General features: G+C 42.7%; 1 protein-coding gene across 1 annotated transcript in view; it reads right to left on the bottom strand.

Annotated features, from left to right (window-relative positions):
* Positions 1-1,539: 1,539 nt before the first annotated feature.
* The window catches only part of PTPRA (protein tyrosine phosphatase receptor type A), a 586,312-nt gene continuing 565,828 nt past the window's right edge, over positions 1,540-22,023 (bottom strand). Inside the window, exon 23 of the mRNA XM_053704306.1 lies at positions 1,540-2,328. Within this exon, the coding sequence (XP_053560281.1) occupies positions 2,254-2,328 (75 nt within the window). The 3' untranslated portion in view covers positions 1,540-2,253. The remainder of the gene's footprint in view (positions 2,329-22,023) is intronic.

Genomic DNA, 22,023 nt, shown 5'->3' with positions numbered 1-22,023 from the left:
TGGGATTTGCCTCTGAAAATCATTTTGACAGCTGCTACAAAAAAATGTAGTCTTTTCATTTCCGTGTGATAACTGAGCGTGACATTTTGTTGTATATAAAAAAAAAAAAAAAATCTTTTTTTAAACATCGGTATTTTTAATCTTTTGTCCGCCACAGAATAAAGTTATATATTATTGTAAATTAAATTTACATTAAATTATTTTTTGCAAAAAAAGTGTATTTTAAAAGGAATGAAGTCGCATTTATGTTATTACTGCTACAGTAATAACAAATTTGACTTCCTGCCAATATGGCAGAAGGCCGTGTTTTTTTTTCACTCGCACATGCTTTGAGTACCAGTAACAAACTGCTGCGCATTCCAGATATCATTTTTTTTTCTAATTAGCTGTAAACACTTTTGCAATTAACAAACAATTCTAAAAATACTTCAAATCACTAGCAAAAGCCAGTTCAGAACAAAATTCTGCAGCGTCTTGTATTTTACTAGTGGTATCATGACCCAGATAAAGAAAAACAGAGGTCTTGCACATAATAACAACCAACAGTTCAAGTTTTACATACGAGTAGTTCATTGACATTTCCTGATTTAGCCACAACAGGGACCGAACTACCATGTTTAATGGCAGTGCTTTTTTTCTCCATACCCCCGAATAACACTGATATTTGACAATTATACTTGAGAAGATGCAGGGTAAAAAGGTCCCAAAATAACAGAATATGGATCTGAAAAAATAATCAGAGATATTTACTGGGTATGAAAGTCTGGGCGTATTAAGTTAATAGGCTCCAGAGATAAAATTAAGAAACAATTACCAGTAATACACCAATGACATGAAGGGCTGAGTTTGTGTTTTGTGATGAGCATATTAATATGGAGATGGCAAGAAAAAGCCTTTGAAATAAAAGTTCTAGATATGGTAATTTGACAAAGGGTCTTGCTAGGATAGAAAACTCATGCGGTGTTTTCAGTCGACACATTGAAAGGAACATTCGTTTTGTTATTAAATGCTTTTTGCTACACGGTTAATTAAAAACGTTATACAGCAGGCTGGGTCCTGTGCTATTCCCAAGGAGAGCACAGCTGCTAATTGCCAATATATGTGTATGACCCATCTGATCGCCTCGCCTGCCCTGCTCTTCAGCAGCGTAGTATTAAAACGCCCTCTGCTGGAGCTTTAGCAAAATCTGCAACCAGCATTAGTTTAATAATAAAATGCTCTCTCTGTAATACTCTATTATACAGAATGATGTTCCCTGAAAAATTATTTGGAGACTCAGATCATCATTACAAAGTGGATGACTCTTTTGGCAGAAACAGTGTGTGTGTGTGTGTGTGTGAGGGGGGGGGGAATTGTAGAGGTAGCTCTGCTAAGGGTATATTTTGCTATGGAATATCCAAAGCCACATGAGCTTCAAAATGAAGCCATGCAATTGTAATGTGTAAGACTGTTTAACATCAGAGCTCCCGCGCATTCCATAAAGAAATAGTGAGAAACGAATGTATTTCACTCTTAAAAATTAGACAAGAAACCAAAACACAACTTGTAATGCATTTACTGTGTTCTAGCAGCACTCAAATGTTTGAACAGAAAAGCTGGTCAGGCACAGTCAAAGCAGACAAGAACTGAACGTTCACAGGGCTTGAAATGTAAAGCTTCTTAGCATTGTAGGATAATCCTGCATATTGTGTTTGAAGCAGGGACAGTGAAACCTTTCTCAATAGCCTGACAAATTGTCACCTCCCACTGGCGGAAAGTCTAAACAATGCTGGCTCCACCAGTAGCTTGGTAGTAAATAATTACAAGACTTATTTAATACAAAAATCTGATATATTTTCTATTTATATATTTATTTACAGAATAAAATCACTTGAAGCGACTGGAACGGCACCCAATAACACAATTACGCCGCTCTGCTGTGCTTTTATAGAAAAATCTAGAACAGTTTCCAAAGGCTTTTACTCGCCCTATTGGAAAATATAAGCAGAATTCAATTTCAAATTAATTAAGAGGGAGATGCCTTTAAAATATTAATCCAAACATCAAGCTATTTTATCCAAATAATAAAAAAAAAAATTAAAAAAAATTGTCTACCTGCACTAATCACTTTGCTACATATAAAATCTCCAGCTAATGAAAAGCACAATGTACCAATTGTCTAAAACAGTTAAGATATATACACTGATCTAGATATATTAACAAATAGATTACAAAATATTAAAGAAGGCCACTGTTGCGTCCTTTATTCAGTTTTCACTTGAAGTTGGCGTAATCTGAGAAGGCGTCAATGTATTCTTGCACCACTCTGTAGCAGAATTCATACTGTTCCTAGAAGAAAAAGTAAGTTTTACCTTTAAATATGTATGTAACCTAAATAAAAAAATAAATAAAGCTGATACACATTTTTGGGGACAACGCCAACTCCTAATAGGAAATAAAAAAACAACAAAAAAATAATAATGACATAGCAAATTCTTTTTGCTTTGTCCATGTCTATACAATATTGTGAGTGGCCATTATTTTACATTTTCCTTTAGGATACAGAAGGCCTTGCTGTAGCAACTGGGGAGCAAACATCTTCTTAAAGGGATAGTAAACACCAAAAATGTTATTGTTAAAAAGATAAAATAACCCCTTTATTTATCATTCCCCATTTTTGCATAACAAACACTGTTACAGAAATAGACCTTGTATCTAAGCTTCTGATGACTGCCTCCTAATCTCAGATCTTTTGACAGACTTGCATTTCAGGCAATTAGTGCTGACTCTTAAATAACTTCACATGTGTGAGCACAATACTGTCTCTATGAAACAAATGAACTAATGCCCTCTAGCTGTGAAAAACTTTCAAATGCATTCAGATAAGAGGCGGCCTTCAAGGACTTAGAAATTAGCATATGAGTTTACGTAGGTTTAGCTTTCAACTAAGAATACCAAGACAACAAAGCAAATTTGATGATAAAAGTAAATTAGAAAGTTGTTTAAAAACAAAAATTATGACTTACCAGATAATTTCCTTTCCTTCGATACAGGGAGAGTCCACAGCTGCATTCATTACTTGTGGGAAATACAGAATCTGGCCACTAGGAGGAGGCAAAGACACCCCAGCCAAAGGCTTAAATACCTCCCCCCCAGGTGCCTCATCCCCCAGTCATTCTGTCGAGGGAACAAGGAACAGTAGGAGAAATATCAGAATGAAAAAGGTGCCAGAAGAAAAACAGAATTTATGTTTACCTGATAAATTTCTTTCTCCTACGGTGTATCCGGTCCACGGCTTCATCCTTACTTGTGGGATATTCTCAATCCCTACAGGAAGTGGCAAAGAGAGCACACAGCAAAGCTGTCCATATAGCTCCCCCTCAGGCTCCGCCCCCCAGTCATTCGACCGACGGTTAGGAGAAAAAGGAGAACCATAGGGTGCAGTGGTGACTGTAGTTTATAAAAAATAAATTTAAACCTGACTAAAATGCCAGGGTGGGCCGTGGACCGGATACACCGTAGGAGAAAGAAATTTATCAGGTAAACATAAATTCTGTTTTCTCCTACATTGGTGTATCCGGTCCACGGCTTCATCCTTACTTGTGGGAACCAATACCAAAGCTTTAGGACACGGATGAAGGGAGGGAACAAGTCAGGTAACCTAAACGGAAGGCACCACTGCTTGCAAAACCTTTCTCCCAAAAATAGCCTCCGAAGAAGCAAAAGTATTGAATTTGTAAAATTTGGCAAATGTATGCAGTGAAGACCAAGTCGCTGCCTTACAGATCTGTTCAACAGAAGCCTCATTCTTGAAAGCCCAAGTGGAAGCCACAGCTCTAGTAGAGTGAGCTGTAATTCGTTCAGGAGGCTGCCTTCCAGCAGTCTCATAAGCCAACCGGATGATGCTTTTCAGCCAGAAAGACAGAGAGGTCACAGTCGCCTTTTGACCTTTCCTCTTACCAGAATAGACGACAAACAAGGACGATGTTTGTCTGAAATCTTTAGTTGCTTTTAGGTAAAACTTCAAAGCACAAACCACATCGAGATTGTGTAACAGACGTTCCTTGTTAGAAGCTGGGTTAGGACACAGAGAAGGAACAACTATTTCCTGGTTAATATTCTTATTGGAAACCACTTTTGGAAGAAAACCAGGTTTGGTACGTAAAACGACCTTATCTGTATGAAACACCAGATAGGGTGAATTACACTGCAAAGCAGACAATTCAGAAACTCTTCTAGCGGAAGAGATAGCAACCAAAAACAAAACTTTCCAAGATAGTAACTTAATATCTATGGAATGTAGAGGTTCAAACGGAACCCCCTGAAGAACTGAAAAAACTAGATTTAGACTCCATGGAGGAGCCACAGGTCTTTAGACAGGCTTGATTCTGACTAAAGCCTGCACAAACTCCTGAACATCTGGCATTGCTGCCAGACGTTTGTGTAACAAAACAGACAGAGCTGATATCTGTCCTTTTAAGGAACTAGCTGACAAACCTTTCTCCAATCCTTCTTGGAGAAAAGCTAAAATCCTTGGAATCCTAATCTTACTCCATGAGTAACCCTTGGATTCGCACCAACAAAGATATTTCCGCCATATCTTATGGTACATTTTCCTAGTGACAGGCTTTCTAGCCTGAATCAGGGTATCTATAACTGAATCCGAAAACCCACGCTTAGCTAGAATTCAAGCGTTCAATCTCCAAGTTGCAGAGAGATTAGGTTTGGATGCCTTGGGATCCCTGGACCTGGACCCGTAACCTGGAACTTTTGAGTTCTAACGTGACGCCATCAGATCCGGAATGCCCCATAGTTGAGTTAACTGGGCAAAAACCTCCGGGTGAAGTTCCCACTCCCCCGGATGGAAAGTCTGACGACTCAGATAATCCGCTTCCCAGTTGTCCACTCCTGGGATGTGAATTGCTGATAGATGGCAGGAGCGATCCTCTGCCCATTTGATGATCTTGGATACCTCTCTCATCGCCAGCGAACTCTTCGTTCCCCCCTGATGATTGATGTACGCTACAGTCGTCATGTTGTCCGACTTGAATCTGATGAATCTGGCCTCCGCTAGTTGAGGCCATGCCTGGAGCGCATTGAATATCGCTCTCAATTCCAATATGTTTATCGGGAGAAGAGATTCTTCCCGAGACCATAGACCCTGAGCCTTCAGGGACTCCCAGACCGCGCCCCAGCCCAAAAGACTGGCGTCGGTCGTGACGATGATCCACTCTGCAGAAACTCATTCCCTGAGACGGGTGATCTAGAGACAGCCACCAGAGGAGTGAGTCTCTGGTTTTCTGGTCCATTTGAATCTGGGGAGACAAGTCTGCATAATCCCCATTCCACTGTTTGAGCATGCACAGTTGCAATGGTCTTAAATGAATTCGAGCAAAAGGAACCACGTCCATTGCTGCAACCATTAGTCCTATTACCTCCATGCACTGAGCTATGGAGGGCTGAGGAATGGATTGAAGAACTCAACAAGCGTTCAGAAGCTTTAACTTCCTGACCTCTGTCAGAAAGATCTTCATTTCTACGGAGTCTATTATTGTTCCCAGAAAGGGAACCCTTGTGGACGGGGACAGGGAACTTTTTTCTATGTTCACCTTCCACCCGTGAGGTTCTGAGAAAGGCTAGAACAATGTCTGTATGAGCCCTTGCTTTGGGAAGGGACGACGCTTGTATTAGAATGTCGTCTAGGTAAGGTGCTACTGCAATGCCCCTCGGCCTTAGCACCGCTAGAAGGGACCCTAGCACCTTTGTGAAAATTCTGGGAGCAGTGGCTAATCCGAACGGAAGAGCCACGAACTGGTAATGTTTGTCCAGAAAGGCGAACCTCAGGAACTGATGGTGATCTTTGTGGATAGGAATATGCAGGTACGCATCCTTTAAGTCCACGGTAGTCATGTATTGACCCTCCTGGATCGTTGGTAAAATTGTCCGAATGGTTTCCATTTTGAATGATGGAACTCTGAGGAATTTGTTTAGAATTTTTAAGTCCAGAATTGGCCTGAAAGTTCCTTCTTTTTTGGGAACTACAAACAGGTTTGAGTAAAAACCCAGTCCTTGTTCCGCTGTTGGAACTGGGTGTATCACTCCCATCTTTAATAGGTCTTCTACGCAACGTAAGAATGCCTGTCTCTTTATCTGGTCTAAAGATAAGCGAGACATGTGGAACCTTCCCCTTGGAGAAAGGTCCTTGAACTCTAGAAGATACCCCTGAGAAACAATTTCTAGTGCCCAGGGGTCCGGAACATCTCTTGCCCAAGCCTGAGCATAGAGAGAAAGTCTGCCCCCTACTAGATCCGTTCCCGGATCGGGGGCTACCCCTTCATGCTGTCTTGGTAGCAGCAGAAGGCTTCTTGGCCTGTTTGCCCTTGGTCCAGCCTTGCAATGGCTTCCATGCTGGTTTGGGCTGGGATGCGTTACCCTCTTGCCTAGTGGCTGTAGAGGTGGAAGTCGGTCCGTTCCTGAAATTGCGAAAGGAACGAAAATTAGACTTATTTTTAGCCTTGAAAGGTCTATCCTGTGGAAGGGCATGGCCCTTTCCCCCAGTGATATCTGAAATAATTTCCTTCAACTCTGGCCCAAATAGGGTCTTACCCTTGAAAGGAATATTAAGTAATTTTGTTTTGGACGACACATCCGCCGACCAAGACTTTAACCAAAGCGCTCTGCGCGCCACAATTGCAAAACCAGAATTTTTCGCCGCTAATTTAGCTAACTGGAAAGCGGCGTCTGTAATGAAAGAATTAGCCAACTTCAGGGCGTGAATTCTGTCCATGACTTCATCATAAGAAGTCTCCTTTTGGAGCGAGTTTTCTAGTTCCTCAAACTAAAAAGCCGCTGCAGTGGTTACAGGAATAATGCAAGAAATTGGTTGAAGAAGAAAACCCTGTTGAACAAAGATTTTCTTAAGTAAACCTTCTAATTTTTTATCCATAGGATCTTTGAAAGCACAACTGTCTTCTATTGGTATAGTCGTGCGCTTAGCTAGCGTTGAAACTGCCCCCTCTACCTTAGGGACCGTCTGCCACGCGTCCCGTCTGGGATCAACAATTGGGAACATTTTCTTAAATATAGGAGGGGGAACAAAAGGTACTCCTGGCTTCTCCCACTCCTTATTAACGATATCCGCCATCCTCTTGGGTATTGGAAACGCATCAGTGTGTACTGGGACCTCTAAGAATTTGTCCATTTTACATAATTTTTCTGGGATCACCAAAGGATCACAATCATCAAGTGTAGCTAGGACCTCCTTAATTAGGGCGCGGAGGTGTTCTAGCTTAAATTTAAATGCTATAGTATCAGGCTCTGCCTGCTGAGAAACCTTTCCTGTGTCAGAAATTTCTCCCTCAGACAGGCCTTCCCTCACCGCTAAGTCAGATTGGTGTGAGGGAACTACAGATAACTTATCCTCTGTGTCTGCTTGCTCATCCTCTATGTTTAAAACTGAGCAATCACGCTTCCTAGGAAAAGCAGGCAGTTTGGATAAAAATGCTGAGAGAGAATTATCCATTACTGTCGCTAACTGTTGCATAGTAATCGCAATTGCTGCGTTAGATGTACTGGGCATCGCTTGCGCGGGCATAGCTGGTGTTCACAAAAACGTTACTGTCTCTTTAAATAATAAAAGTGCACACTTTATTACTGAAACATCAAAAAACCATCAAAAACACATACTATTTTTATGAAATTTTCACCACAGTGTCATAATGCTTTGAAAAGGTTGCACACAAATTTTCAGACCAATTAACCCCTTAATGCCCAAACCGTAGCTAATAACAGAAGTTAACCGGTTAACACACTACAGTACTCTGCCACAGCTTGCCCTGTGGCTTTTACCTTCCTTAGGGTTATTTTGGTAAGAATATAAGCCTCCCTGGAGCCCTTTCTGATGCCTCCGGACTCCCCACGTGAAGCTGCATGAACTGGCTAGTCAAAACAAGTGCGCAATTGAGGCGCGAAAATGAGGCTTCCTCTGCATACCAGAGTGGAGGGGCCTTTCTGACTAGATTAGATGTCCAACTAAGTGCCAGGCGCAAATTAATCCCCAAAAGTGTTTTAAGTTGATAAAAAAACACCTATTTAAGTTGAAAACTTGCTAAAAAGCAATCGATTAGCCCACAATAGTGTCAACCAGCATAAGCCCTTAAAATAAGCCATCATTTTATTGCTGAATCTAATAACAATGGCTTACCTATCCCAGAGGGAATTTCTGACAGTCTTCTAGCATTACTGGGTCTTGTTAGAAAAATGACTGATCATACCTGAAGCAGTTAAGCCTGCAAACTGTTCCCCCCAACTGATGTTATCTGGTTTCAACAGTCCTGCGTGGGAACAGCAATGGATTTTAGTTACTGGTGCTAAAATCATAGTCCTCTTAGCAGAAATCTTCTTCACTTTCTGCTGCAGAGTAAACAGTACAAGCCGGCACTATTTTAAAATAACAAACTCTTGATAGAAGAAATAAAAAACTACAACTAACACCACATACTCTTTACCAGCCCCGGGGAGATGCTACTAGTTAGAGCGGCAAAGAGAATGACTGGGGGGGGGCGGAGCCTGAGGGGAGCTATATGGACAGCTTTGCTGTGTGCTCTCTTTGCCACTTCCTGTAGGGATTGAGAATATCCCACAAGTAAGGATAAAGCCGTGGACCGGATACACCAATGTAGGAGAAAAAACCCTAAAATTTAGGGCTGCCCACCAGAGATCACGGGCGGGAGCTGTGGACTCTAAATGTATCGAAGGAAAGGAAATTATCTGGTAAGTCATCATTTTCCTTCTAAATACAGGGAGAGTCCACAGCTGCATTCATTACTTGTGGGAAAATTATACCCAAACTACAGAAGGCACTGAATGCTAACAGGAGGGTACAAATAAGAGGCGGCCCAACCTGAGGGCACCACAGCCTGCAAGAAAACCAAACTCCCGAAGGCTTCCTTGATAGAAGCAAAACATAAAAAGAATAAGAATGTTAGGAGGAAAAAACAGTCGCACAACAATCAGAATCATAGGATGTCATGTCAGAGACCCAAAAAGATGTCACTGCACTCGAACTGAGCCATAAACCTCTGAGGAGGCTCGTGTCCCGCTGTCTCCTAGAGCCAGCGAAAAACACTCCTCCACCAACAAGGAGGAAGATAATCAGCTTCCAAAACCTTGTACTCCCCAGATATGGATAAAATAAAATAAAAACGGACTACACTGATGAAGTTTGACAGAACCTCGAGGAAGATTCCCCAAAAAAGGAAGAACCTCTTCCCATTGGAACAATGGATACGATCATCTTAGGGAGAAACTCGGATAGCCTTATTAAAGGCAAGACCGCAATAAGGACGAATGTATTGCAACACAGGAACCTATGACATGTAGAAAAAATCTACAGACGAAATAAGTCCTTGAATATGATTCAAAGACCACCTCTAGAACAGGTACAAAAGTAACCCAATGTAACTCCTGAAGGATGATCCAACCCCAAAGGAGCAAGGAATGGACTAGCCGGCCCTGCCGCATGCAGTGCCCTAGCAAAAGCAACCGAATACCTGGAAGATCAAACACTCTCTGGAAAAGGAGCACAAACAGATATCAAAACTTTTTGCGAAAGAGCATACCAAAGAAAGGAACCTCTGCTTGCCAGGCAGCTAAGTCAACCAACAGGTTATCTTGGCAAGTTGCCCCTTCGAACAGGAACTAGCTAGACAAGCCCAGCACCAGCTCATTCTATAGGGGAAGAAGAAAACTCCAGGATCCAGAAAAGAGACTGGATAAGCCAGCTCCTCCACGCCTAAGAAAGGAGAAGAGGAAATAGATACAAGCTGAAAGAAAAGACCGAAACCCTTCAGAAAAAAAACCTTCTCTCGGCTAGGGCCAAGCGACCCCTCACAATTCACCCCGGAAGAAAAGATCCCAGGCGCAAAGAGACCCAGACCCGGTAGATCCCTGCAACAAGGGAAACCTCATGGTAGTGAAGTCTCTAAACCGAGGTTACAAACCCACGGACAAAAATGGAGTAACGGTCTCACAGACCCCCACTCCAGATAGAATTGAGTCATCCTCGAAAGAGTGACATGGCCGAAAGAAGAAAAGTTAAAATAGACTTCCTCAGATTAAGCAAACTGCCACTGCAGAATTCAACTCCAAGCCTACAGCTTGCTAGGCCGGGAAATAATCCCTTTGGCTACTTAGTCATGCGGACCTTAACTGAGAAACTCGATCTGCTTTCTACAGATACCCTTTCCCAACTTCTGGATAGTCAGACCAAACGGATGATCGTAAGGAACGTCCGATTCGAAAAGATCACGCTCAGAGAAAGGATTGCTGTCAAGAGCCGTAGTGGGCCTCCACCCACCACAAAATTCAAGACCCTCCCATCTACGCAGGAGGAACACACTAACTCACCAAGAGGTCCCGACTGTCATGAACCAAGACGACCAGACCTCAGAACCAAATACTCGACTGAAAACCCAAGGATGATTGGAAGGAAAATATGATTCACATATCCAGAAAAAGACTCTCTCCCTGCTGGCAGGGAAGAGACCAAAACAAAACTGCCCCAGGGGAACAAGGATAAAAATCCCCAAAACCGGGAGATCTGGGCCGAACACTGGAGAACAATTCCCCAACCAGTAATCCACAAAAAACTCTAGACAGTTAAGAACCCAAGCCATGTTGAAGACTCAGCGTGGGCTGAATTCACACAGCACGAACTAAGGCCTGAAGGTGAATTGGAGGGCAGAGCCCGATGAAGTAAATTTAACTTTGCACGCCCTAAAGCAAAGAACCTTCCTGCATGAAAGACCAAGCCGCATCCAAAGGATTCAACCTGGTGTCAACACCAGAACTCAGGTCTAAGTATACCTCTGAGGATGGAACTCGCAGGAAACAAATCCCAAAAGGTCTACTAGAATACGCTGGAAAACCCAGTAAAGCCAAGACTCAGGAGCACCTGCAAAACCTAGAAATAGGCTACTGCCACATAAAACCCCAGATCCCAAAATTTAGCACTAAAGCGAGGTTCCGTAAGAAAAACTGTCCCTAAGACCAGACCTGCTTAAACCAGCATGGTTTAAATGGACATCCAGCTCCAGCCGCCAGATTCGAACCATCAACCTTCGAGTTGCAAAGCCCCAGAGAAAACTAACAGACTACACTGGACTAATTTAGACAGGAAAGGTATCCTCCTTCCTAAAGCCAGGTAGAGAGAACCGTGTATTCTCTCTGAACAGAAAGATCCCATAAGCTCTGCTTAAAGATCATCTGACACAGAAGGACGGGAAAACTCCTCCCCTAATTGGGTCATTCACCAACAGTGTATGACACTGCAAAGAGTACCGGGACAAGACTTCAGAAGTCCCCTAGTCCAGGGCCCACTCTGCCTGAACCAGAATATTAAAAGGAGCTCCTTCTTTATATTAGAAGGGAAAGAAAAGACTGAACTATTACCCAAAACAGGTCCTGCCCGTCAAAGGAACGACACGTCTGTCATAAAAAACAAATAAAAAACTAAGTTCCAGCAGTGCTAGGAACTGAAATTAAACAAATAGAAAAAACATGCTCTGAGGCTTAAACTTTCATATCTATAAAATAGAGGTAAACATCACTCCGACCAGAAATCTAGAAGCTTCCAGTGGAAGACATTCATCTCGACCATTAAAGTTGATATAACCAGGAACAATCCAAGTGACGAGACTCCAAGAGAGTTTCCACAAGAACCCGGAGCTCTTAAAACAAAAACTATCCAAAACAGATTAGAAATGAAAACGATTAAATGCACCAAAAGGACTTCAAAAGGGTGTGCAAAACGAACAGGTCCTGCCTGTGTATAAAACAAACCCCCCATAAAGCTCGGGACTGTGATTTTATAACTATATACATAGAGATGATAAAGAAGAGGATCCAACCATCTCCACTCGTCTAATCAAGATCGTTATCTGATATAGAGGACCGAGATCCACCTGACGGATCAGGACTGGGAACCTCTAACATCGCCAAAATCTCTCTCAGAAGTAAACGCAGGCGTGCCACTCTAAGTCTAAAAGCCAAATCCTCCCCAGTCATAGGAATCAAATCAGGCAATTCTGACCCCAGAGGTTCTACCTCTGAAACCTCAGAGGGAACCGCACCCCCAGATGACAGATCTGGCACAATCGTCATTTTACACGACGGCCAATGTGTAGGAGAGCACAGATTAAGCCTTCGCTTGCCTGTAGGCGGAAGAGGCAAACTCGCTAAAGCCATAGAGATGGCCATGCAAAAACTTGCAGTAACCACCGGAGGAAAAAAAGTCTCCCTTAGACGAAGGAGTAATGGCACTGTGGGGAACTGCATGTGTAGGATAAGATTCTAGGGGACGCACCTCACGGGACGAGGAATCCTTAGAGGTAGACGGCTCAGTGGTCTCTAACATCTCAACATTGTTTGAAGAGAACACCCTATTGTGGCATACGGGACATAATTGAGCAGGCTGGTCTACCCTGTCCTCACAACATACGCAGGTATCAAAATCTGTATCAGAGGAATCCTCTAGAATATCAGACACCTCCATAATTCTAATTAAGAGTTTTAGACAAAAAACAACTGGCACCTACACCCCCAATGGCTGGGGCACTCACCACCTCCTATGACTCAGACAGGTAGAGAAAATAACTCTTCCCCGCAGCCCTCGGTCAGGAATCGAAAATGGAAAACAAGACGTGACTACACCCAGTCACATGGTGCCTCATGCAGGACCACCCCTACAAGGAAAAGCACGCCAGCTTAATAAAAATGCGTAGCTCTATAACCTGTATGTTCCGTATCAGCCAAAGAGACTAAAATGTTTCCTTACACATACGCAGTCAAAATCGCATAAACATGATTAAAAAGACCCCCCTGTTCAATAATCCCCCTCAGGAGATATTCACCCTTGATTCCATAAAGATAAAGGAGTCCCACTGAAACCCTGTCTTCTATCATTAACATGTGTGTATAAAAACAATCGATCTTACCAGAATCCAATCCGTGGAACAGTAACACGTTTCTTCAAGTTTGACAGATAGTAGCAGCGCCTCTGACATGGACTTGAGTGATGAAAAGCAGGCAGAGAAACTCGTCAACGCTGATTGCTTATAGGAGATGTTAATCTGGATGGTTTCGCAGAAAGACTCTCCCTACATCTCCAGACTAACTTTCATCAATGCTCTCACTGAGAGGCTGACAAGACTACTTAAAACTCCAGTTCCATCCTGGTACCCCTTATAAGGAACTACTCCGAAAAAAACTTCCGACATTTCTCTGCCAACCTCCTATGACGAAAGGCAAAGAATGACTGGGGGATGAGGGACGTGGGGGAGGTATTTAAGCCTTTGGCTGGGGTGTCTTTGCCTCCTCTTGGTGGCCAGGTTCTGTATTTCCCACAAGTAATGAATGCAGCTGTGGACCCTCCCTGTATTTAGAAGGAAATCTGAATCATGAAAGTTTAATTTTGACTTTACTATCCCTTTAAGAAAAAATAAATAAAAACATTTTTATGCTTACATGATAAATGTCTTTCTTTCTTGACACGGTGAGTCCACGGATCATCATCAATTACTGTTAAGAATATCACTCCTTGCCAGCACCACAGCAGAGCTGTTAAAGGGAGAGTAAACATAAAAAATAATGTTATATAATTCTGCACATAGTGCAGAATTATATAACATTATTTTAGTGCTATAGTTATAAAAGCCTTTTTTCCCTTTTAATATTTAAAAAATATGCTGCTTTTACAGACCCGCTCTCTGCTCTCTGATGAGCGGGTCTGTTTTTTTTACTCAACGCATCGGGCCAGCTGTATAGTCACAGCCCGGCCCGACCGTGCCATAAGACTAAGTGCAGCTCGTTCCTGCTCTGTCTGACAGCAGGAGCAAACTTCACTTAATGTTACGGTGCGGTCGGGCCGGGCTGTGACTATACAGCTGGCCCGATGCGCTGAGTAAAAAAAACAGACCCGCTCAGCAGAGAGCGGGTCTGTAAAAGCAGCATATTTTTTAAATATTAAAAGGGAAAAAAGGCTTTTATAACTATAGCACTAAAATAATGTTATATAATTCTGCACTATGTGCAGAATTATATAACATTATTTTTAGGTTTACTGACACTTTAAGTATCACTTCCCTTCCCACAAACCCCAGTCATTCGACCAAAGTAAAGGAGAGAAAGGAAATAACACAAGGTGCAGGTGCCTGAGGTTTATATAAAACAATCCAGTCTAAAAAACAGGGAGGGCCGTGGACTCACCGTGTCAAAATTTTTTATCAGGTAAGCATAAATTTTGTTTTCTTTCTAATGACACAGTGAGTCCACGGATCATCATCAATTACAGTTGGGAACCAATACCCAAGCTAAAGGACACAGATGATATGGGAGAAACAAGACAGGTAAGCTAAACAGAAGGCACCAGCTTGAAGACCCTTACTGCCAAAGGAAACCTCAACCGAGGCAAAAGAAACAAACTTAAAGTTTTAAGAAAATGTTAGCAAAAAAAGGCCAAGACGCCGCCTTACAATTCTGCTCTACAGAAGCCTCCTTCTTGAAGGTTTAAATAGAAAACACCGCCCTAGAGGAGAGAGCTGTAAAAACTCTCAAGAGACTGCTGTCCAGTAGGCTCAGAAGCTCTACGAAGAAAAACTTCCCAACCAGAGAGATAGAGAAGTGGCAGAAGCTTTCTAGCCGTTATGACTATCCAGAAAAAATAAACAATACCTAAGACTGAGTCCTTAGTAGCCTGTAGATAAAATCTAAAGGCCCACACAACATCTAAGATGTGTAACAGACGTTCTTATGAGAAAAAGGATTAGTACAGAGAGAAAGAACCACAAGTTCTTGATTAACATCTCTGTCCGTAAAACCTTAGAAAGAATCCAAACATGGTACGAAGAACTACCTTATCTGCCAGACATACTCCTCTAAGCTGAGAGTTCGGAAACCCTCCAAGCAGAAGAATAGCAGAAAAAACAAAACTTTCTAAGATAATATCTATGGAAAGCCTAGGTTCAAACAGATCCTTGAAGAAAAACTATGAAAACAAGGTTAAGGCTCCAAGGGAGCAACTAACTTAAACACAGTCCTGAATTGAACCAGGACCTGATAAAAGGATTGTAAATCCAACACGTCCGCCAGACACTAGAGCAACAGAACGAAAAAAAATCTGCAATCTGACCCATGCGGGACTAAGATAACCCCTTCTCAAGGCCTACCTGTAGAAAAAAAAAGGCTGTATTTATGCAATACCCGGGATTGATCCTGGTTCTCCTTGTTCTGTTGAGTTTTTGCCCTCTGACCACTGGAGGGCTTATCAGAAAAACGATATTTGAATGAAGGAAGAACCCCTGAAGCAGAGGACCCTTCCACATCAGAAGTTTCCACAGAGGTACCAGCGATATCACTACTAGGTCCGCCGACCAGAAATTGTGAGACCACGCAGGAGACAGGAGAAACCAATGCTCCCGGCCACTGATCCGAACGATGATTCACATAAGAGAACAAAAAGAGAAGATAAGACAACCTGAAATTCCAGGGAACTGCCAGAGCATCTATTAGACCCGGGATGGGAAGTCTGTCTGCTCAGAATCCGCTTCCAAGATGTCCATTCCAGAAATGAGGGAGGCAGATAGACAGTAACCTTGTGCACCTGTCCACAGAAAAATCTGTAACACTTCCTAGACTTGGGAACTCCACCACGGAGAATTCCTCCGTGGTGGATAATGTAAGCTACAGAGGCTATGATTAACGACTGGAACCCGAGAAAACTAGGCTGAAGACAACCGAGGCCAAACATCAGAGCATTGAAAATAGCTCTCAACTCCAAAAGATGAAGGGGAGAACAGACATCTCCCAGGACCAAAGACCCTGTGCCTTCAATGATTCCTAGACTCCTCCCATGATTCCTAGACTCCTCCCCAGCCCAGTAGGCTGGTGCAACGGTTCCAAACGCCCAGGAAGGACACCAAAGTATGTGTCCTGAGACCGATGATCCATATAAAACCACCACGGGAAGAGACCTCTGACGACTGAACTAGATTCTCTGAAATGATTCAATCCCCATTCCAATGTCTGAGCATGCACAACTGCAGCGCTCTCAAATGGTATCGAGCAAGGGAATGCTGTCATACACAGTTGAACTGAAGAAAGAGGTAAGAGGAAAGCTAATGGTTTTTCTGACCTCCGTCAGACAGAGTTACATTGATAGGGAAACATTATCCCTAAGCACACTACCCTTGTAGCTAGAAAAAGGGAGCTCCTTATCATCTCTACTTCCATTCGTGGAACTAATGAAAGACAACAAAAACCTCTGAATGAGATCATGCCTATAGACAGATTGCGCCCGAACCAAGAGGACATCCAGGAGGGAGGCCCCTGCAATCCCCGACGATTACAGCCCAGAATAGAAACACCGGGAGCTGTGGCAAAGCCACTGCTGACCCACAACTGAAAGAGCTTGGCCGGAAAACAAAACTCAGAAAACTGAGATAATTGAATAAGAACCTAAGGGAACGCATCCTTAAGATCTAAGGTCGATATAAACTGACCCTCTAGTACCAGGAAAGAATATAGCGATTAGTCTCCATCTAAAAGAACGTACCCTTTCTATTGCAATTTGAAATGTAAAGTAAAGGGAAAATCAGCTCCAGTTGGATTCAAACTCCCAACCCTCTGGTTGCTAGGTGGTTTAGCTATCTAAAAGACCACTTTCTAAGAAACTTGGCTAGACATTTAATGTCTAAAGAAGGACAAAAGGTTTCTTCTTGGTAACCAGTATGGCAAAGAAACTAAACCTTGCTCCCAAACTGGAACAGGAACAAACACTCACAGGGTGAAAGATCCTGAACACATATCAGGAATGCCTCTCTTCTTAACTGGTACACAGATAATCATGAAAGGTGGAACCTGCTCCTGAGAGAAAAGAGTTGACTCCAAATTCGTAACCCTGAAATACATATCTACAACCCTCTATGGTTCTAGGACATGAGAAAAAACTGAGATAGACTGCCCCCCATAGGATACGATCCTGGCTCAGGGCCAAACTCTGCATGCTGAATGACAGCTAGCTGCTGCTTTCTAGAACTACTTCCCCCTGATCCCAGACTAACTGGGTATCCAAGCAGACTTAAACTGCACCTGGTTGGAAGACAAATGGGGAAGACTTCCTGAAGAAGCAACAATTAAAAAGGATTAGCCTAATGGCCCTACTGTCCTCAAATTCCTCATGGAGTCCTCCAGATGGAATCAGGCAAGGTATCCATAAAAGCATCAAACCATAAAAGAGCATATATCCTTTATATGAATTGAAGATCTCTTAACCAGGATCGCCATTACCCGTACTTTAAGCAGCCATGAAATTTAAAGGAGACAGCTTATTGCTGACAGGACATAGGGAAAAAGAATCTTTGACTTCCCCCATACCTGAAAAATTCTTCTATTGCACTGTAAAGGACAGAAAGAATTTCCACAAATGAATCCTAGCATATATTAAATTTACTAGATTCTGAGGATTGACGACAGGGGAGCCGAGGTCTATCCAGTAGCCAACCCCTGTCAAATAATACACAAAGGCGTTCAGGCTTGAAACTTAAGAGAACTACTTCAGTACCAGACAAAGGAATTATACTGTCCTAGTCTGAGTGTAAATCCTCTGATGCTACCAACTATCTTTCTCATCCGACTATAAGAGGGGCTAATATTCGTAGCAGCGAGCGGAGCAGAAACCTTACTATCTGATTCGTTAAATGTCCTCTTGCGATTTCCCTATAAAATAGGAAAAGCAGAAAATGCCACAGATACCCAAAGACACCTGACAAACTGCAAGCAAATAACTCCTCCTGGAGATTGAGAGGAACCGCAGGGCACTGCATGTGACGCCATACTAAAGCTTGGGACGTTAGAGGAGAAAGCTGTGGCACAGCCTAGACAGCATCATCCAGGGAGACATAAGGCTAAAAATAATAATATGAACTTAAATTATATAAAAAAAACAAATCTAAAATGATACTGTCACTAAGATTATATAGACATATATACCTCAGGGAGATATGAACTGATGCCTAAAAGTTGAAAAACACTTATAAATCAAGGAGTAGCCTCACTAACCTTAGTGGGCAACAACTCTACTTGAGAATACAAAATTAAGTTTGCAAAAAGTCAAACTCATAAACTACATAATTTTACCACCAACATTTGAGGAAGAAATTTTTATTGCACAATAAATGGGTTGAAGGTCGTCAAATATAGAGTCAAAATCTGCAGCGTTCTAAAAGCCACCAGATTATTGCAAAATACCCAGGACCGTGTCCCCTTGGGTATCCCCCCGGCGGGAAAAAAACAAAACCCCATAGTAATAGTGCGCAACTAAATCAGCTGCGCGTCTCTCACTGTGCTGAACACACAATAACCCTAAGCGTCTCTTAACTTGCTGTCGGAACCTCTAGGACCGAAAAATTACCAAGTGCCGCTCTACAACACAAAATAAAGGCACGAACATTAACTCCCCACCCTTACAGATGCAATGCCTAAACTAGGAGCCAGACTCCATAAAGGAATAGTTTTCAAATTCCTTGCCAACTGTGTCATTTAATAACAAGGATTATTAGTAACAATAAACCTCAGATATTCACATATTTCACACACAGAAATAAACAGCAATCAATCAATTGACCTCCTTAGTCTCTAAGTCACATTAAGTGCCTGCGTCCTGCCTAAGATATCCTGCCTCAGGATATATAAGTGTCCCAGAAAATATGCAGTATATATTAACCTCAGAAGTGCATGTCCCCCAAACATAGAAGACCAGCACTTACCTGCATCTAGCTGTCCGGCAGGAGGACAGCTCACCCGGCTTGGTCTCACAGAGACCTGTGAAAACAAAGAAAGACAGAGTAAACTTACTCAGGCTTTCTATACCAGGGCAGCAACATGTCAGGAAAACTCAGTAAAGGCCCAGTTTACAAGTTCCTAACTGCTTTAAAGCCACCACTGCCCTACTGAAGAGACTAATGTGGAGTACGGCTATACCCAGACTGTGATGGAAGGTCAGAGCAAGCCTGCTCTAACCTTAAGAACAAAAGAAATCTTGATAGAAGAATCTTTATCAGACACCTAATTACTTCACCTCTTCCTTGCACTAGAGGCAAAGAGAATGACTGGGGTTTGTGGGAAAGAAAGTGATACTACTTAACAGCTCTGTTGTGGTGCTCTTTGCCTCCTCCTGCTGGCCAGGAGTGATATTCCCAACAGTAAGTGATGATGATCCGTGGACTCACCGTGTCATTAGAAAAAAACAAAACAAAACACAATTTATGCTTACCTGATAAATGTATTTCTCTTGTGGTGTATCCAGTCCACGGATCATCCATTACTTGTGGGATATTCTCATTCCCAACAGGAAGTTGCAAGAGGATACCCTCAGCAGAGCTGTTATATAGCTCCTCCCCTAACTGCCATATCCAGTAATTCGACCGAAAACACGCAGAGAAAGGAGAAACCATAGGGTGCAGTGGTGACTGTAGTTTAAATGAAAAAATTACATGCCTTAAAATGACAGGGCGGGCCGTGGACTGGATACACCACAAGAGAAATAAATTTATCAGGTAAGCATAAATTGTGTTTTCTCTTGTAAGGTGTATCCAGTCCACGGATCATCCATTACTTGTGGGATACCAATACCAAAGCTAAAGTACATGAGGGACAAGGCAGGTACTTAAACGGAAGGTACTACTGCCTGTAAAACCTTTCTCCCAAAAATAGCCTCCGAAGAAGCAAAAGTATCAAATTTGTAGAATTTTTAAAAAGTATGAAGCGAAGACCAAGTCGCCGCCTTGCAAATCTGTTCAATAGAAGCCTCATTTTTAAAGGCCCAAGTGGAAGCCACAGCTCTAGTAGAATGAGCTGTAATCCTTTCAGGAGGCTGCTGGCCAGCAGTCTCATAGGCTAAGCGGATTATGCTTCTTAGCCAAAAAACATAATTTATGCTTACCTGATAAATTCCTTTCTTCTGTTGTGTGATCAGTCCACGGGTCATCATTACTTCTGGGATATAACTCCTCCCCAACAGGAAATGCAAGAGGATTCACCCAGCAGAGCTGCATATAGCTCCTCCCCTCTACGTCAGTCCCAGTCATTCGACCAAGAATCAACGAGAAAAGAGTAACCAAGGGTGAAGTGGTGACTGGAGTATAATTTAAAAGATATTTACCTGCCTTAAAACAGGGCGGGCCGTGGACTGATCACACAACAGAAGAAAGGAATTTATCAGGTAAGCATAAATTATGTTTTCTTCTGTTATGTGTGATCAGTCCACGGGTCATCATTACTTCTGGGATACCAATACCAAAGCAAAAGTACACGGATGACGGGAGGGATAGGCAGGCTCATTATACAGAAGGAACCACTGCCTGAAGAACCTTTCTCCCAAAAATAGCCTCCGAAGAAGCAAAAGTGTCAAATTTGTAAAATTTGGAAAAAGTATGAAGCGAAGACCAAGTTGCAGCCTTGCAAATCTGTTCAACAGAGGCCTCATTCTTAAAGGCCCAAGTGGAAGCCACAGCTCTAGTGGAGTGAGCTGTAACTCTTTCAGGAGGCTGCTGTCCAGCAGTCTCATAGGCTAAACGTATTATGCTACGAAGCCAAAAAGAGAGAGAGGTAGCAGAAGCTTTTTGACCTCTCCTCTGTCCAGAGTAAACGACAAACAAGGAAGAAGTTTGGCGAAAATCTTTAGTTGCCTGCAAGTAGAACTTGAGGGCACGAACTACATCCAGATTGTGTAAAAGACGTTCCTTCTTTGAAGAAGGATTTGGACACAAGGATGGGACAACAATCTCTTGATTGATGTTCCTGTTAGTGACTACCTTAGGTAAGAACCCAGGTTTAGTACGCAGAACTACCTTGTCTGAGTGAAAAATCAGATAAGGGGAATCACAATGTAAGGCTGATAACTCAGAGACTCTTCGAGCCGAGGAAATAGCCATTAAAAACAGAACTTTCCAAGATAACATTTTTATATTAATGGAATGAAGGGGTTCAAACGGAACACCCTGTAAAACGTTAAGAACTAAGTTTAAACTCCATGGTGGAGCAACAGCTTTAAACACAGGCTTGATCCTAGCTAAAGCCTGACAAAAGGACTGGACGTCTGGATTTTCTGACAGCCGTCTGTGTAACAAGATGGACAGAGCTGAAATCTGTCCCTTTAAAGAACTAGCTGATAAACCCTTTTCTAAACCTTCTTGTAGAAAAGACAATATCCTAGCGATCCTAACCTTACTCCAGGAGTAACCTTTGGATTCGCACCAGTATAGGTATTTCCGCCATATTTTATGGTAAATCCTTCTGGTAACAGGCTTCCTAGCCTGAATCAGGGTATCAATAACCGACTCAGAAAAACCACGTTTTGATAAAATCAAGCGTTCAATTTCCAAGCAGTCAGCTTCAGAGAAGTTAGATTTTGATGTTTGAATGGGCCCTGTATCAGAAGGTCCTGTCTTAGAGGTAGAGACCAAGGCGGACAGGATGACATGTCCACTAGATCTGCATACCAAGTCCTGCGTGGCCAAGCAGGTGCTATTAGAATTACTGATGCTCTCTCCTGTTTGATTTTGGCAATCAATCGAGGAAGCAGCGGGAAGGGTGGAAACACATAAGCCATCCTGAAGTTCCAAGGTGCTGTCAAAGCATCTATCAGAACTGCTCCCGGATCCCTGGATCTGGACCCGTAGCGAGGAAGTTTGGCGTTCTGGCGAGACGCCATGAGATCTATCTCTGGTTTGCCCCAACGTCGAAGTATTTGGGCAAAGACCTCCGGATGAAGTTCCCACTCCCCCGGATGAAGAGTCTGGCGACTCAAGAAATCCGCCTCCCAGTTCTCCACTCCCGGGATGTGGATTGCTGACAGGTGGCAAGAGTGAGACTCTGCCCAGCGAATTATCCTTGATACTTCCATCATTGCTAGGGAGCTTCTTGTCCCTCCCTGATGGTTGATGTAAGCTACAGTCGTGATGTTGTCCGACTGAAACCTGATGAACCCCC

This window comes from Bombina bombina, chromosome 2 (assembly GCF_027579735.1).
Source record: "Bombina bombina isolate aBomBom1 chromosome 2, aBomBom1.pri, whole genome shotgun sequence".
NCBI lineage: Eukaryota > Metazoa > Chordata > Amphibia > Anura > Bombinatoridae > Bombina > Bombina bombina.
Note: the sequence above shows the minus strand (reverse complement) of the source record. Positions and strands in the feature narration are given on the sequence as shown.